The sequence below is a fragment of the Buteo buteo genome, chromosome 4 (genome assembly GCF_964188355.1).
Source record: "Buteo buteo chromosome 4, bButBut1.hap1.1, whole genome shotgun sequence".
Taxonomy (NCBI): domain Eukaryota; kingdom Metazoa; phylum Chordata; class Aves; order Accipitriformes; family Accipitridae; genus Buteo; species Buteo buteo.
Genome location: NC_134174.1, coordinates 25,954,580 through 25,966,370, shown reverse-complemented (window position 1 = coordinate 25,966,370; position 11,791 = coordinate 25,954,580). Strand labels below are relative to the sequence as shown.

The window sequence follows — 11,791 nt, the reverse complement described above, 5'->3', positions numbered from 1 at the left end:
GCTGCGCGCCGCCATCTCGCTGCCCCCCCCCCCCCGCCGTACAGCTGCGCGCCGCCATCTTGAAGAAGGGACGGTGGCCGCGGAGGGGCAATCGACTCCCAGAAGCGAAGGGGCTCGCCTGCGGGGATGGCGCTGGACCGCGGTTACCCCGAAACCTCCCCCAAACCGCCCATCTTCGCCCCAAAACCACGGATGCCCCCGCCGGGGGGGGGGGGGACGACACACGCAACCTCCACTCCAGTCAAATCCTTTTAATACCAATGAACAGGCAGCAACTTCCAGCCCCACCAAGGGCCCAAGGCTGGGCCCGTCTCCTCCATGTCGGGGGGGGTGCAGAGGGGACCCCGCGCCCGGCGGGAGACAGACCCCCCCCGGCGCCGGGGAGCCCCCCCAGCCCCGCTTCCCAGGCAGTGTGAGAGTGTGAGCATGGGGCCGTAGCGGCATGTCAGGTCCGGAGCCTCCACACCTCGACCGAGAGGCCTCCCGAGGCAGCTGCCACCACGTCGCCCTCCACGCTGATCTGGGGGGAGGTCGAGAGGAGCGTCCGGGGGGGGGAGGGGCACCTCCGGGACAGGGGCCTGCTGGGGGGGACGCCCCCTGACCGAGGGGGACACTTCCCCACCCCAGGGAGCCCCCAGTGCAAGGACCAGCACGGCAGACGCTGTGGCAGGACCGAGACTGGGGGGAGCCAGGGTGCTTGCACACGCATGTGCAAGGGAGCAAGCGCCTCCTTACCCCATTGAGCACGTCGTCATGCGTCCAGGAGCAAATGGTGCGGGGAGGGTCTGTAGGGACGTGTATCTGCAAGAGAGCAAAAGCTGTTTGCAGTCCTCTAGCCCCCCCCACAAGGGTCAGCAGCCCCCCCCCCCCCAGCGCAGCGCTGTGTGACGGGGACAGAGGGACCCTCACCCGCAGCGTCCTGTCGGTGGACGTGGTATAGAGGGACCCCAGCGAGTGCCAGAGCCCCGTGATCTGCAACCGGTGCCCCACGTCAAAGTACTGCAGGAGAGGGCACATAAAAACATACCGTGAGGCACTGGGGGGCACCTGAGCCCTCCCCTGCACCCCCCAACCCCCTTGGGGTCCCTACCCGGGCGGGCTGGAAACTGCCAGTGCTGTTCCTGAAGACGTACACTCGGCCGTGGTTGTCCCCTGCCCAGAGCTGCCTCCCCCGGTACGACATAGAGAGCAGGTAGTTTTCCAGCTAGGAGGAAGGAATAAGCGTTAATGGGGGCAGATCCTGCTGCACCCCAAATCTCAGGGCCCCAACTGCAGCAGTGACGGAGAAGGGAGTACCCAGCCCTGTCCCCCATCCCCCCCCTGGTTTTGGGGGGCAGCAGGACCCACCTGCAGCCGCTGAAGGACCCCATCGCCCCGTCGGTCAAAGACAACAAGGGTCCGGTCCTCGCTGCCCGACACGATGAGCCGGTCATCGGCCGCCAAGGACAGAACGGCACTAGCATGGGGTTTGTAGCTGCACACCAGAGCCTGGCCAGCTGCCAGCAGAGGGGGGTTGAGCCGGGGGCCCCCCCCAGCACCTCCCCCAATCCCAGGGACACCCCCCATCCCGGGCAGGACCAACCTCGTGGGTCGTAAACAGTCACCGTCTTGTCGTACGTCCCGGTGACAAGGACGTCGGGGCGGTAGGATAGGCACAGCACAGCTGCCTTCTCCCTGGGGGTGAGGAAAGGGCTGGGCTCAGCCAGAACCTCACCCCAGGGACCCCCCCAAGCCTCCCTGGGCCCCTCCCAGCTGTTACCTGATCTCCCCAAACTGCTGCCCCTCAGCTTCCAGGTCCCACAGCTTCACAGTGCTGTCCCACGAGCCCGAGCACACCTTGTTGTCTTGGGAGGCCAAACACCAGACCCAGCCCTGCGAGGGAGAGCTCAAGCCCACCACCGCTCCCAAAATCGCTCCAGGACTCCCCAGCGGCTCCCCAAGGGGGGCAACTGAGGCGCGAGGAGAGGGGATAACAGCTGCACCCCCCACCTTGTGAGTCCCGTTGCGCTCGGTGCCCAGTGCCTTCACCAGCACCTTGCCGGGGGCCCGGCCCAGCTGCCGCAGGTCCCACAGGTTGACGTTGCGGTCGCGGGCGCCTGAAACGCAGAGGGTCCCTCCCTACCAGTTGGGACACACACACACACAGAGGTAAGATGGGGACTACCCCCCAGAACCGGGGAACCCCCCAGGCCCAGCCTGGCCCCACCTGCAGCAGAAGGACAGAGTCAACGGAGGCAAAGTGTCCCTCGTCCAGGGAGAAGTGCTCCATGGAGGTCCCACCGCCCCCCCAGCGCTGCAGGTGCTCCTCCAGGTCCACGCAGGCGGCCGACCAGTCGAACCCCTCCTCTGCGGAGAAACGGGGGGGTCAGGGGTGGCCTCCTGAACTGATGGGGGGATCTGGGGCATCGGGGGGGGGGTCCTTAACCTGCCTCCTTCACCTCACACAGTGCTCCATAGCCACCTCGAGGTTCAGCAGAGTGGGGGACATGGGGCGCTGGGAGAGGAGTTATGGGGAAATGGGGGGTCACTGGGGGTCCTCAATTTGCCACAGGGGTCAGAGAGGGACCCCAACTCCCCACACTCGCCCTCTGCAGCACCTCACAGCCCCCTTGGGGTCGGCAAAGCCGGGAAAATGGAGTATTAGGGATGTCCCCAACCCACTACAGGGAAATGTTTTGGGGTCTCCAGCCCCCCCGCGTGGAAACACAATGTCTGGGTCACCCCCCCAAACCCACCTTCTAGGACAGGGAAGGGGCCCCGGGCACTGCGCTGCAGACGGAGCCGCCAGGCCACGGTGTCCCGGGCCACCTCCCGCAGCGCCCGGCAGACGCGGGGCAGGACCCCCTGCACCTCCCGCGCCCCCAGGTACCCGCAGATCTCCAGCAGCAGCTCCAGCGGCAGTGCCAGCAGGCCCCCCGCGCCCCCCCCGCCCGGGGGCGGCCTTTTCAGCCCCGATGGAGGACGCGGGGGGGGAGCGGGGGGGCTGGGCCCCGGGGTCGGGGCGGCGGGGGGCGGCGGGGGGCGGCTTGGGGGGGTCTCCGGGCCCCGCAGTCGGTTGACGTACTCCTGCGCCTGCCGGTCGGGGTCGTCGGGCGCGGGGGCCCCCTCCATAGCTGGGGGCGGGGGTGTCAGCACCTCCCGCAGCCCCAGAGGCGGGGGTCCCCGTCCCCCCCCCGCGCTTCGAGCACGGCCCTCACCCCCCGTTACCGGCCCCCCCACCCCCGGCCCATAACACCGGGATTCGCCCCAAACTGGGAACCCCAGAGCCCCGTGACCATCCCCTCCCCCGGACCCCTCCCCAATAGGATACCCCAACACCCAGGCACTCCCTGAACTCCCGGTACCGACACCCGCCCCAACACCCGAGTCCCTCCAGCCCCGGTACCGAGATCCCCCGCCCCTGTCATCAAAGCCCCCGCAGCCGCGTTCCCGCCCTCTCTTCATGGCCCCCCCCCCCCCCTTCCCCGCCCCCGCAAGGTCCGGTGTTCCCCCGAGCCCCCTCCCGGTACCGGGGCGCGTCCCAGCCCGGCCCCGCCGCGTCCCGTCGCCACGGCCACGGCGGGATCCGCTTCCGGCGCGCAGGCGGCTTCGCGCCGCCCCCATGTGACCGGCGCCTCGCCCAATGCGAGAGAGGCTCGTCGTGACGTCATCCAAAGGCGCCGGAAGGGGACCACGTGCAGCAGCCGAACCACCGGGAAGGGCGGCAGCCGCCCCGGGCGGGGAAGTGACACCGCCCCCACCCCCCCCAAACAACCCTCCCCTCGGCGGGAACAAACGGCACCGAGACGGCGGACGGTCAACAACGGACTCTCTTTGCCGAGCAGGAACGAGGGGGCGCGGCTCAACCGGGCCCGCCCCCCCCCCCGGACGCGGCCTCCTCCCCGCCCCCCCCCCCCCGGCGGTCCATGCGGGGCGCTCTCCCCCCCGCCCCCCCCCCCCCCCCCCCGCCCTGTAAACGGTAAAAAACGGAACAAAACGGGGAAAAAAAAAACACAAGAAACGTGGCACCGACTCGCTCACGACGAAGCACAATGGCGGCGGCTCGGCCCCCCCCGGCCCCCCGCCCCCCCGGGGCCCTCCCGCCCCCCCCGGGGCACCCCGCGCCCCCCCCGGCCGGGGCTGCTCTATATGTTCCTATAGGTTTGTCTCCATAAACGTGTGCATGGGTACGGGTGGGGGGCACCATGCGGGGGGGGGGGAACAGGAACATCCTACAGCGGAAAAGGGGGGGGGGGTGTCGGCCCCCCCCCCCGCCCAGGCCACCCCATTTTTGGACCCTTTTGCCCCGGTTTTTTGCTTCCCCTCCCCCCAGGGTTTTGGGGTGCCCCTGCCATGGGTCCATCCCTCCCCCGCGGCTGCCATGGACCCCCCCCCACCCCCAGTCCCTCCCCCCCTCCTCCCCCCCGGGGGTGAAACCGATCTCGGGGCCCCCCCACCCCCCCCGGGGCGGCTGGGGACGGGGTGATGGTGGGGGGGGGGCACCGTGCCGTGGCCCCCCCACGCGGCTCCTCCCGCCCCCCCGAACCCCCCCGGGCACGGCGCGGGGTCGCCCGCTCACGGCCGCCGTCCCGACGGCCTCCCGGCGCCGACCTGTAAGAGAGGGGAGAGGGGTCAGGGAGGGTCTGTCGTGCTGAGGGGGGGAGGGGTCCACTTGTCTACCCCCCCCATTATGGGGTGCTGCACCCCGCTCCCGGACCTGGTTCCGGTGCCTCCGCCTGGCCTAGACCCCATAAAACGCCGCCAGCCGGTCCTTGAGCAGGGGCGGGAACTGCTCCGAAAACTGCTGCCAGTTCTCCTCTCCCACCTGGTCCTTGAAGCCGTGGAGGATCTGGCATGGGGCGGGGGGGGGGTAACAATGAGAGGGAGGCCCTGCCGAGCAACCCCGCAGCATGGGGGGGTGCCCAATTCCCCCCATTTTCCCAGCTGACCTTATAGAACATGTCCCGCAGGTCATCCTTGGGGCTCACCCAGGATGCAACGGCATCACAGAAGAATATGAAGTCCTGGGGGGGAAGGGGGGGGCAGGATGACACACGGGGTGGGGGATGACACACGGGGTGGGGGATGACAAGGGGACAAAATGGGGGAGTGACAGGGACAAAATCAGGGGGTGATGGGGAGAGGGGCCTGGGCCCAGGGACCCCTCCATTCTGCATAGAGCCAGGCTGAAGCTGAGTCCCCCCCTTATCTTCTCCTCTGGGGGCTGCCCCTGAGCCCCCCCCCATAACTTAAGGTGCCCCCCCCAACTGCTAGGTACCCCCCCCAAAACTGCTGGGTGCCCCCCCCATACCTGCACAACCCCTCCGGGGTTCACGCCGATCATCACACAGATGCCACGGAAAGCAGAGTCCTTCTCCTCGTTGTCTCGGATGTTACGGAGGGATGTGCACCTTGAGGGGGGGAGGGAAATTGGGGTTCAGCGACCCCCCCCTTCCCAGGAGGACATGGGGACCCCCAGAACAGCCCCCCCAAAACTCACCAAGGCCGGATGAATTGCTGGAGCATGGGGGCCACCTCCTGCGGGCAGACGAAGCCCAGGCGGCCGATGGTGATGGCTGCGGGCAGAGGGAGAGGTTTGGGGGGCTGTGCACGGCGGGCCCCCCCCCCCCAGCAAAGAGCACCCCCTGCCTTGGGGTCCCGCTGTGCCCCCACCGAGCCTCACCCGTGTTCTCCAGGAGGGTTTTGGGGGTGTTGGGGCGGTTGATGATCTCCACCAGGTTGTTCAGCACCATCTGGACATAGGGCTGCATCTCCGCCCCTGCCGGGAGGGGATGGGGGGTTTGTCAGGGTTGGGGGGCTCAGCTGAGCGCCTGTGGGGCCAGGGACACACACACACGAAACTCACCCATCTGCATGCAGATCTCCCCGATGGCCCAGGTCGCGTTGTTGCAGACGGAGATGAACTCGGGGTTGAGGTTGGTGCCCAGGATAGGCATGAACTCGGCTAGGGGGAAGCAGGGTCAGCGGCAGGGCCCCCCCCCCGGCCATCACATCCTTTCGGTGTCCCCCTGCTTTGCCCCCCCCTCTCCCAGGGGTACCCCCGCAGCCCTGGCACCCACCGATGCAGGGCTTGACGTGCACGAAGCAGGCTTTGGTGAGGTCGCCCAGGAGAGCGAAGGAGCTCTGCCGCACCTCGGGCATGGTGTCCTGCGGGGAGCAGGCAGGGACGGGGGTGAGCACCGCGGAGGGTCCTGTCAGCCCCCAGGTCAGGAGAGGGGGGTCCCGGGGGGGGGGGGGGGGGGGGGGGGGGGGAGTCCCTCACCTGCATGCACTGGAAGAGCAGTGTCATGATGTTGCTGCGAGCCACCAGCTGCTCCACATGGCAGCCGAGACCCTCGGCCAAACCACTCAGCAGGTCCAGGGCCACGATCATGAAGTCCTTGTCGGGGGCCTCATACTGCTCGGGGTGCTGGTTGTACATCTGCGGGGAAGGTGGGGAGAGGCACGGTCACCCCACGGTGGGGCGGGCACACTCCACAGCACCCGGGGAAGGTGGGGGCTGCAGCTCACCATGGCCTGAGCCAGCGTCTTCTGGACCAGGGTGACGCAGCGCTGGTAGACAGGCTCGCAGTAGGGCAGAAAGCCGCTCTGCAGGGCAGTGGCCACCGAGGACAGGCACTGCGGGCAGGGGGGGATGACAGCAGGGGGTGGGAGGAGGCAAAGGGGACAGACACCCCCCCCCCGCCACCACCCTCTGCACCCCACGGCTCACCTCCAGCAGCGGGAAGAGGTCCTTGTCCTCGTCCTTCAGCTCGTTCCACTTCTGGATGAGCGGAGGCATCAGCTTCTGGATGTATTCCTGCACCCCGGGGAGAGAGGCTGTCACGGCGGGGGGACACAAGGGGGGGGATGTGGGGGGCACAGGGCCGCTCCCCCTCAGCCCAGGGACCATCAGACCAGAGAGATCCACACTGCGGGTTCGGGATTCGAATGTCTGTTGTCACTTGTCATCACAGGTCCTGGGCTGGGGCACTGTGGGGAGCGAGAGGACGACCAGGATGGGGACCTCCCCCCCCCATATCATACTGGCTGGTTCAGGTGATGCCCCACAGAGTCAGCGAGGGTCCCGATGGCGTCATAGAGGATCAGCAGGTTCTTGTGCTGGTACTTGCCGAAGGCGAAGACCAGTGTGTCCAGGATGAAGCTGAGGTACGGCACCAGCTCCGTGCAGGCCTCCTCCTCCAGCGTGGCAAAGGCGCTGGGTGGGGGGAGAAAGGGTCAGCAGCCCCTCCCGGGCCAGAGCCGAGCCCCCTGCACACCCCCGCTCTGGGTCAGACAGTACGAATACGCCATCATCATAGTGACTCAACACATCAATTTTATCATCCTGCCCAGGGAAGGGCTCAGATCCAGCAGATCCTGCCCAAAAAATGCCACAGGCGGTCCCAAATTGTCCCCCGGCCCTTACCTGCACGCCGCCTCCTGCACCCGCTTGTTGCTGTCGAGGATGCGCTTGAGCAGCTCGGTCATGAGGGGCTTGAGGTACATGTCGGGGGGCTGGCTGACCACCCAGTGGGCGTAGCGGCTCAGGGTCCAGCAGGCGATGGAGCGCACCAGCGCCTTCTTGTCCGACAGGCATTGGATGAGGTGGGGGATCAGCTCCGGCAGGTAGGGCACCATGCCCTGCATGCAGCCTGGAGGGCACAGGGAGGCTCAGAGACCCCCGGCGCCGGCACGGCGGTGGCTCGCGGACAGCCCATTGCAGGCAGCACGGCACCCACCTTCCGCGATGGCCCCCAGAACGAGGATGCCTGACTCCTTGATGACCCACTCGGGGTGGAAGAGGAGCTCCTTAAGCAGTGGGAGGAGGTGGGGGAGCAGCTCTTCCCGGAAGACATTGGCCAGGACGTCCAGCGCGGCAGCTGAGCACTTCCCTGCCAGGCAGACAAGAGGGGTCGGGGTTAATCCCTCCCAAACAGGCACCATCTCACCTTGGGGTAACCCCCAGGGTTCACCAAAGGAGCCCAAAGCTGGGGCCAGGACCCCTAGTGAGCCCATACTCAGGTTCCAGTCTGAGAGCGTGTCATCGTCATCTTCATCCTCCGTGTCATCAGGGTCCTGCGGCCGTTCCTCCTCGTGCTGCAGCGTCACCGTGCGGGACTTGTGGAAGCGGGGCTTGATGTCCTGCTCGCTGTCAGGAATGGCTTCGTCCTCCTCCACATCACCCTGCAGGGACAGGGGACATCACGTCACACCACAGAGACTCCCAACCTCCCGTCCCAGGGACCCCTGGCCCCCATGGATCAGACAGTACGAACACAACAGCCATCACTGGCATCAGCTCTGAATCTGTCATCATGTCCAGGAGGTCTCGGGGCAGCTCCTGCCTTGCCCCAGTCCCTCCAGTTAACCAGTACCAGCCCCCCAGAGCTGGAGGAGGGATGGGGAGCCAGGCACTCTGACGTTCTCACCCTGATCTCGTACCTTGAGCAGGATGATGTCAATCTCTGAGTACTTCATGCCATTCACCAGGATGGGGATGAGCCTGGGGGGGGGGGAGCAAAGGGGGGAATTGAGGGGCTGGGGGGCAGGTCGGGGGGGGCCAGGGGACGAGAAGGGGCCGTCCCGAGCACTCACTGCACCAGGTGGGAGGTCAGCACCTCCTTGCAGATGGGCTGCTCAGCCAGCGTCAGCCAGAACTCGCAGGCCTCCAGCGCCACGTTCTCGTCGCTGTCCTGCGTCCGCTGCAGCATGTACTGCGGGGGGCAGGGGGGCACATCAGCCCCCCAGCTCACCTGTCTGGGGGTCCCGGGGACACCCACCCGGCCTCCCTGCCTCACCTGGATGATGCTGTGCATGTGGGGGATGAGGCGGTCGATGCGGACCTCCAGCAGCATCACCAGCGCGCGGCACACATTCTTCCGCACCTCGGGGTCCTCGTCCACCGCCAGAGCAAACAGGTGCTGCAGGGGGACACACACGAGCCCACTTACTGGCGTCCGCCCTCGGGGCCATGCCAGGGGGACTCCCAGGGGTTCCCCCCACCCAGCTGCTCACCTCGATGAAGGTGTCGATGTTCTCCATCAGCGCCTGAGCCCGGTCCATGATGAACTGGTTGACACAGGCGATGGCGTGGGACCTGGGGGGAGACAGACCGACCATGGTGGGGGGTGGGCTGGCAGGCTCGTTAGCTAACGTTGCGAAGCCAGGAGGGGGGTTCAGCCCAGCCACCTGCCCCTCCTGGACTCCCAGCACTGAATTAACTCACGAGAGGGAAACGTGCTCTGGGCTGAATAATTTCTTGTCCCAGTCCAGACTTGGGAACACACACACACAGGCTTCCCATGGGATGATGTGGGGACATGGGGATGGGCTGAGCTGGAGCTGCCCAGCCTGGGGGGGGGCCAAATCCCCACGTCAGCCCAGTGCAGGCACAGATGAGAGCCAGACCACCCATCACGGGGAGGGACAGGGACAAGGGGACCCCGAGGCAAACCACAACCAGTGGCAGGGGGCACAGGAACAGCTCTCACCCCATCCCATTGAACAGCCATATAATAGCTCTGGCCACGGCCCCCCAACATTCCCACCCGGCTGGCCCCCCCCAACCCCTCCGCACCCAACCGTGGTGCTGCAGGGGGACATGTGTCCCCCCCCCACCCAGCATACACATACCTGATCTTAGGGCTGCAGTGTTTGAAGAACTGGAGGAACTTGGGGATCATGACGTTGAGGGGCCGGTTGAGCGCATCACTGTCCAGGAGCTCGGAGGAGTCCTCACAGATCTTCTGCAGGGCCCCGAACGCCCCCTGCATGCCAGAAGGGTGTCAGAGCCGGCCGCGGCCCCCCCGGACCCCCCAGCCGGCCCTGCGCACCTCGCATGTGTTGTAGTCCTCCGAGTTGAGCAGGTTGCAGAGCTGCGGCAGCAGCTCCGGCCACATCTGCAGCTCCCCCTTGGAGGCGATGGTGGTGATGAGGATGCCTGCGGACGGGTCGTTAGCGCAGGGAGGGCTGAGGGTCCCCGCGGGGGCCCCTGCCCCATCTCACCAATGGTGGCCCGGATGAGGGAGGATGCATCCCCGATGTTGTTGAGACACTCCTGCTTGATGAACTCAGCCACAGGCTGGGGGAAGCTCTGGTAGTGCGCCTTGACGTTGTTCTTCAGGATCAGGCCACTGAGCGAGCGTGTTGGCTCATCTGGGGGGGACGTGAGTCGTTAAGGGGGGGCTGCAACATGCATCCTCTCCCCTTCTACCTCCCTGAGCCTGAAACGGGCGGGCTCAGCTCCTGCATCCACCTCTGCCACCCCCCAAATGCCTCTGCCACCCTCCTGGGACCCAGCAGACCCCAACCCCGCCCCCCACTGGCCGCAGAGCAACCCACCTTCAGACTTAAGCCGCGTAAGCACGAAGATCAGGTAGTTGTTGAAGTCGGGGAATTGGTTCAGCTGCTTCAGCTTCTGCCCCAGGCGGTTAAGGACTGGGACGAGGACGGGGACGGGACGCTGCCCCGCGACAAGAACAGGGGCAGGAATGCTGTCCCGGATTAATGTGGCCGAACCCCAGGCCCCCTCCCCCCGCCCCGTTCCCCAGGTCCAGCCCCTCTGGAGCTCAAGCCGGCCTGGTCTCCTGTGGCTACTGACCCCGTTAACAGAGGAAATCCCCAATTCTCCTTTCCCCGGCTCAAATGGGGATGGGCACGTGTGTGTGTGCCGCCCCCAAGTCCCCCCCTCCCCGGAGGTCCCAGCCCCCCACCTCAGGATACGTCCTGCACGACGCGCTGCGTGGCCGTGTTGGGAGACTGCGAGTCCTTCAGCAGCTGCAGGACCTGCTGCAGGCCCTGCTCGTCCGGCTGCCAGTCCATGGCGACTGGGGGTGGGGGGGTCCTGGGGGTCACCGGCTGGGGTGGAAGTGGGGGGGCACAGACCCCGGATCCCTGCGGGGGCGGGGAAGGGGGGGGAAGCAGAACAGCGATCTACCGGCAGCGCCGGCTGCAAGCGGGAGCCGCGGGGGGACGCCCCCGGGATGAACACGCTTCCCGCGGGGGGCTCTGTGCGTGTGTGAGGCATAGCGGCCCCCCTCAGCGCGGCCGGAGGCGCAGCGGGCCCGGTCCACGCGGCAGCGGGGGCGGGAGGACGGCGGCGGGGACGCGCCGCGCACGTGGGGACGGGGATGCCCCGGTAAAAGCGCGGGGCGGCGGGGCGGGAGGGGGGGGACGCACAGGGGGACATGGAGGAGGGCCGATCTCCCGCCTACTGCCCCCCCCCCCCGAGACTACGAACGCCCCCGGCCGTGCCAGCACCCCCACCCCAGCGGGCCTCCCCCCGCACCCCCGTTTGCTTCCCAGCCCAGCTCCCCTCCCCCCCCGCCTCCCCGGTTTGATCCTCTCGGCCCCGTACCCCCCCCCCGCCGCCATCGGCAGTCCCTCCCCGCGGCACGGCCCCTTTCCTCCCCCGCCCCACCGCAGCCCCCCCCCCCGGCCCCGGCTTGCCCTCCTGCACCCCTAATGACCCCCCTCAGTCCCCAGTTATCCCCTCGGCCCCCCATTACCCCCTCAGCCGCCCCCCCCGCGGTCTCCTTCACCCCCCCCACCCCCCACCCCGGTCGGGCCTCCCCCGCCCGCCAGGCCGCGCGCCGATTCCCCGCCACCCCCGCGTTCCCGCCGGGCCCGTACCTGCCGGGGGGGGGGGATCCCGGGGCTCGGGGGAGGGGGGACGGGCGGGGGCGGGGGGGGCTTGGGGCGGCCTCGCGCAGCCGCGGGGCACCGGCGCTGCCCGGAGGGAGCGAGCGCGGCACGCGGGCGCTGACCCCCGCCGGCCACCGTCCGCCCCGCCGCGGGCACCACGTGAACG

The 11,791-nt window shown here is 68.0% G+C and overlaps 2 protein-coding genes and 1 non-coding gene across 3 annotated transcripts; all 3 read right to left on the bottom strand.

The window, feature by feature from the left end:
• Window positions 1-236: 236 nt before the first annotated feature.
• On the bottom strand, window positions 237-3,618 carry FBXW9 (F-box and WD repeat domain containing 9). The gene is made up of 11 exons (XM_075026818.1): window positions 3,510-3,618; window positions 2,736-3,113; window positions 2,207-2,346; window positions 1,990-2,118; window positions 1,760-1,872; window positions 1,583-1,674; window positions 1,348-1,496; window positions 1,091-1,204; window positions 910-999; window positions 736-801; window positions 237-520 (listed from the first exon to the last, which is right to left on the bottom strand). Exons 1-11 carry the CDS (start codon window positions 3,601-3,603, stop codon window positions 446-448), a joined length of 1,440 nt encoding a protein of 479 aa, XP_074882919.1. The 5' UTR covers window positions 3,604-3,618; the 3' UTR covers window positions 237-445.
• A 335-nt stretch (window positions 3,619-3,953) lies between these two features.
• TNPO2 (transportin 2) lies at window positions 3,954-11,722 on the bottom strand. Its single transcript, XM_075025061.1, has 25 exons — window positions 11,614-11,722; window positions 10,705-10,875; window positions 10,324-10,399; window positions 9,988-10,137; window positions 9,816-9,922; window positions 9,616-9,749; window positions 8,998-9,079; window positions 8,781-8,903; window positions 8,578-8,696; window positions 8,425-8,485; window positions 8,001-8,166; window positions 7,722-7,874; window positions 7,409-7,634; window positions 7,027-7,198; window positions 6,713-6,799; window positions 6,511-6,618; window positions 6,263-6,421; window positions 6,060-6,147; window positions 5,846-5,944; window positions 5,663-5,758; window positions 5,480-5,555; window positions 5,291-5,390; window positions 4,929-5,003; window positions 4,697-4,828; window positions 3,954-4,590 (listed from the first exon to the last, which is right to left on the bottom strand). The coding sequence occupies exons 2-24, from the start codon at window positions 10,801-10,803 to the stop codon at window positions 4,721-4,723; spliced, it is 2,664 nt and encodes an 887-aa protein (XP_074881162.1). The 5' UTR covers window positions 10,804-10,875; window positions 11,614-11,722; the 3' UTR covers window positions 3,954-4,590; window positions 4,697-4,720.
• LOC142030731 (small nucleolar RNA SNORD41) lies at window positions 8,239-8,305 on the bottom strand. The gene has a single exon (XR_012650266.1). It is a non-coding gene; the product is annotated as a small nucleolar RNA SNORD41 (small nucleolar RNA).
• Window positions 11,723-11,791: the final 69 nt, after the last annotated feature.